Source organism: Drosophila arizonae, chromosome 3 (genome assembly GCF_054131065.1).
Source record: "Drosophila arizonae isolate 15081-1271.41 chromosome 3, UAZ_ARI_1.0, whole genome shotgun sequence".
NCBI classification, from domain to species: Eukaryota; Metazoa; Arthropoda; class Insecta; order Diptera; family Drosophilidae; genus Drosophila; species Drosophila arizonae.
The window spans coordinates 10,872,519-10,875,055 of NC_142923.1; the positions used below are offsets into that span (position 1 = coordinate 10,872,519).

Sequence of the window (2,537 nt, forward strand, 5' to 3'; positions counted from 1 at the left end):
CGGCCGAACTTAAGTAACGATAATTCAATTCAATCGAACAAAATGAACTGAAGAAAGTACTGGCATTTTCATGCAAATTGGACTAAAAAACGTTTATATGAAGAGTGAATATATTTCAGGTGGGATGTGATCTTGTACCAGTTTAAGTTTATCCAGCGTGCATCTCCAATGGGTCACCATTGTCACTGTTTGGGCCATCGCAGCGCTGTTCTGTTCTGGCGACCTGGCGTTCATCGCTCCACACAGACGTCTGTATATGTATATGATAAAACGCTGCAAATTTGTTGTTAGCTGTTTATTGAGCTCTGAGTTTTACGAGGCTCAGTTCTCATTTTAAAAATATACGCAATATACTCTTTAATCTAAATGTGGGCATGCACTTTGTGTCCGATTCGCTGCATTATGAACACTATGAGCTCTACGTCCAGCCCGTTTACATTAAGCCGAATAGAGTGAAAAACCAACAGCGCTGCGGTCGTTTTAATAGCCCGCAAGCTGAAAGCTTGGATGTTCGGATAGCTACCTGATTTACTACAATATATTGGAGGATGTGTTGGCAGGCTATATACCCAACTGCTGAAGAAATGGTTGAACAGCTTTTCGAATTCCATCGGCAGACGCACTGCATCGACTGTCAGCGCGTATCAAGACGCATAAGATAGAGACGTCCGCTATGGAGTCCCTTATCATGACTGCATCATACCGACCACATCTTCGGCTCCAATGCTGCGTCCCAGATGGATCAGCACGCCCCCACATGCCAGTTGAATACCCTACCGAGTCCATTAATGAGATTTAACAAAATATAATTTACCAAGCATCGTGTTTATTCTTGGTTCTCTTGTTTATTTGCCTCTCAAGTTAGTCCATTAATAATAGGGGTTTAGCCGCCTCAACTGTTATTGAATTGTCATTGCTAAAGACAGCGCCATACGTATGCTCGAAGGCCAAGGGATCATTAGTCTGTCTTCGTTCAGCTATATGCTGATCCAGTTCGTAGAGCTCGCCGAATTTCAGATCTGGACAGGCGACGCACGTGAAATTAGCCGATATACTGAGAGTAAACTGATCCAGAGAGTCAACCGATAGCGACATCAAATCGCCATCATGATTCGGTTCGCCTATGGACGAGCAAAGGAATCTATCCATAGGTGGCAAATCCATTAAACGGGCGTTCATAAAATCGTTGACCATCTCGCGACCGTTTTTAGCAACGTGCAGCTCGCAGGGCTCGTGGCAATCGAAGAGTTCCGGCGAATTGATGAGCAGCTGCACGCCTGTTATGAGTAGCTGGCGATGGTTCGGGTCGTCAATGCCCAACAGCACGAGGTCGCTGCCCAGAATCTGCTTGCACTGGGCAATGGTTGTGTACCCACGTTCGATAAAGCAGTGTACATACTTTTCCATAGTGAGCAGGACGAGCCACTCGCGCACTTTCCTTGAGCACATTTTCGCTTATTGAGTATGATTCGTGAAAATGCTGACAAATAGAAATTAGGTTAGAATGCTCAGTTCAATTGCAATACTTAAATTATGGCAACTGGCGGATGTTAGTTATCGATTGGTCGATGAAAAGCTTAAAAGAACCAGTTCCAGTGTTGGGCAGTACGCGCAAGAAAAAGCACTAACTATACATTTTGTGGTTTTATTATTAAAAATAATAAATAATACCTCTGGTATGCTTAAAATTCATTTTATTTACTAGTTGGATCAGAACATTTACATTTATTACAAATTATATATACCCAAATTGAAATATCTATATATTAATGTCTAAAATCATATATAAATAAATATTTTAAAGGAAAAATATACTCCAAAGCTTAATCAGGTATTTTGATATATTAATAAGCGATATTTGCACAAATGGCATTGTAATTTGTCAGTAATCGATGATTCGATACATCGATATTTCATGCTTACATCGCTAAAGCAAAATGTGTATAAATTCCATCTCACATGGTTGTTGGTGCAAAATAATAAAAGAGACTGACGATTCAAATTGTTAAGACAACTATGGTAAATATTTTATTAAGAAGCGGAGTTATTAGCTGGAAAGAAAAGAGCAATACGAGCGTGGTCAGCAACATCGCAAGTGCTAATGTACGCCGGAATCACAGTGCAGAACGATCCGAATTTAAAGAACATGCCGGTTGAGTTCCATTCATAAATACGCACAAATCTGTATGTAATGATATAATAACAATAAATATATAGACTATATATACTGAACATGTATGTATGTTTTTAGCTAGCAAAGTGAACGAATGCTTAAAGTTTCATCATAGCTTAAGATGAATATTATAATATTTTAATATGAATATTAATTAAAAATGTATATGTATGTACCTCTAATATATCAGTTAATACAAATTTTGCTAATCTATTTTAATCGATTTTATAGCGTAAGTAAATTATTTCCTTTATACATTTGTTTTCCTATCAACTGTCAATTTGATTTCAGTTAGACGCCAACATGTTCGCTTCCAGAGTTCAACAGGTGCGAATGTTGTATACACAGTCAAACGAAACACTAA

At 38.7% G+C, this 2,537-nt stretch overlaps 1 protein-coding gene across 1 annotated transcript; it reads right to left on the reverse strand.

Moving 5' to 3' along the window:
- Window positions 1-806: 806 nt before the first annotated feature.
- LOC108609897 (uncharacterized) lies at window positions 807-1,691 on the reverse strand. Its single transcript, XM_018001674.2, has one exon. It carries the CDS (start codon window positions 1,447-1,449, stop codon window positions 862-864), a length of 588 nt encoding a protein of 195 aa, XP_017857163.1. The 5' UTR covers window positions 1,450-1,691; the 3' UTR covers window positions 807-861.
- Window positions 1,692-2,537: the final 846 nt, after the last annotated feature.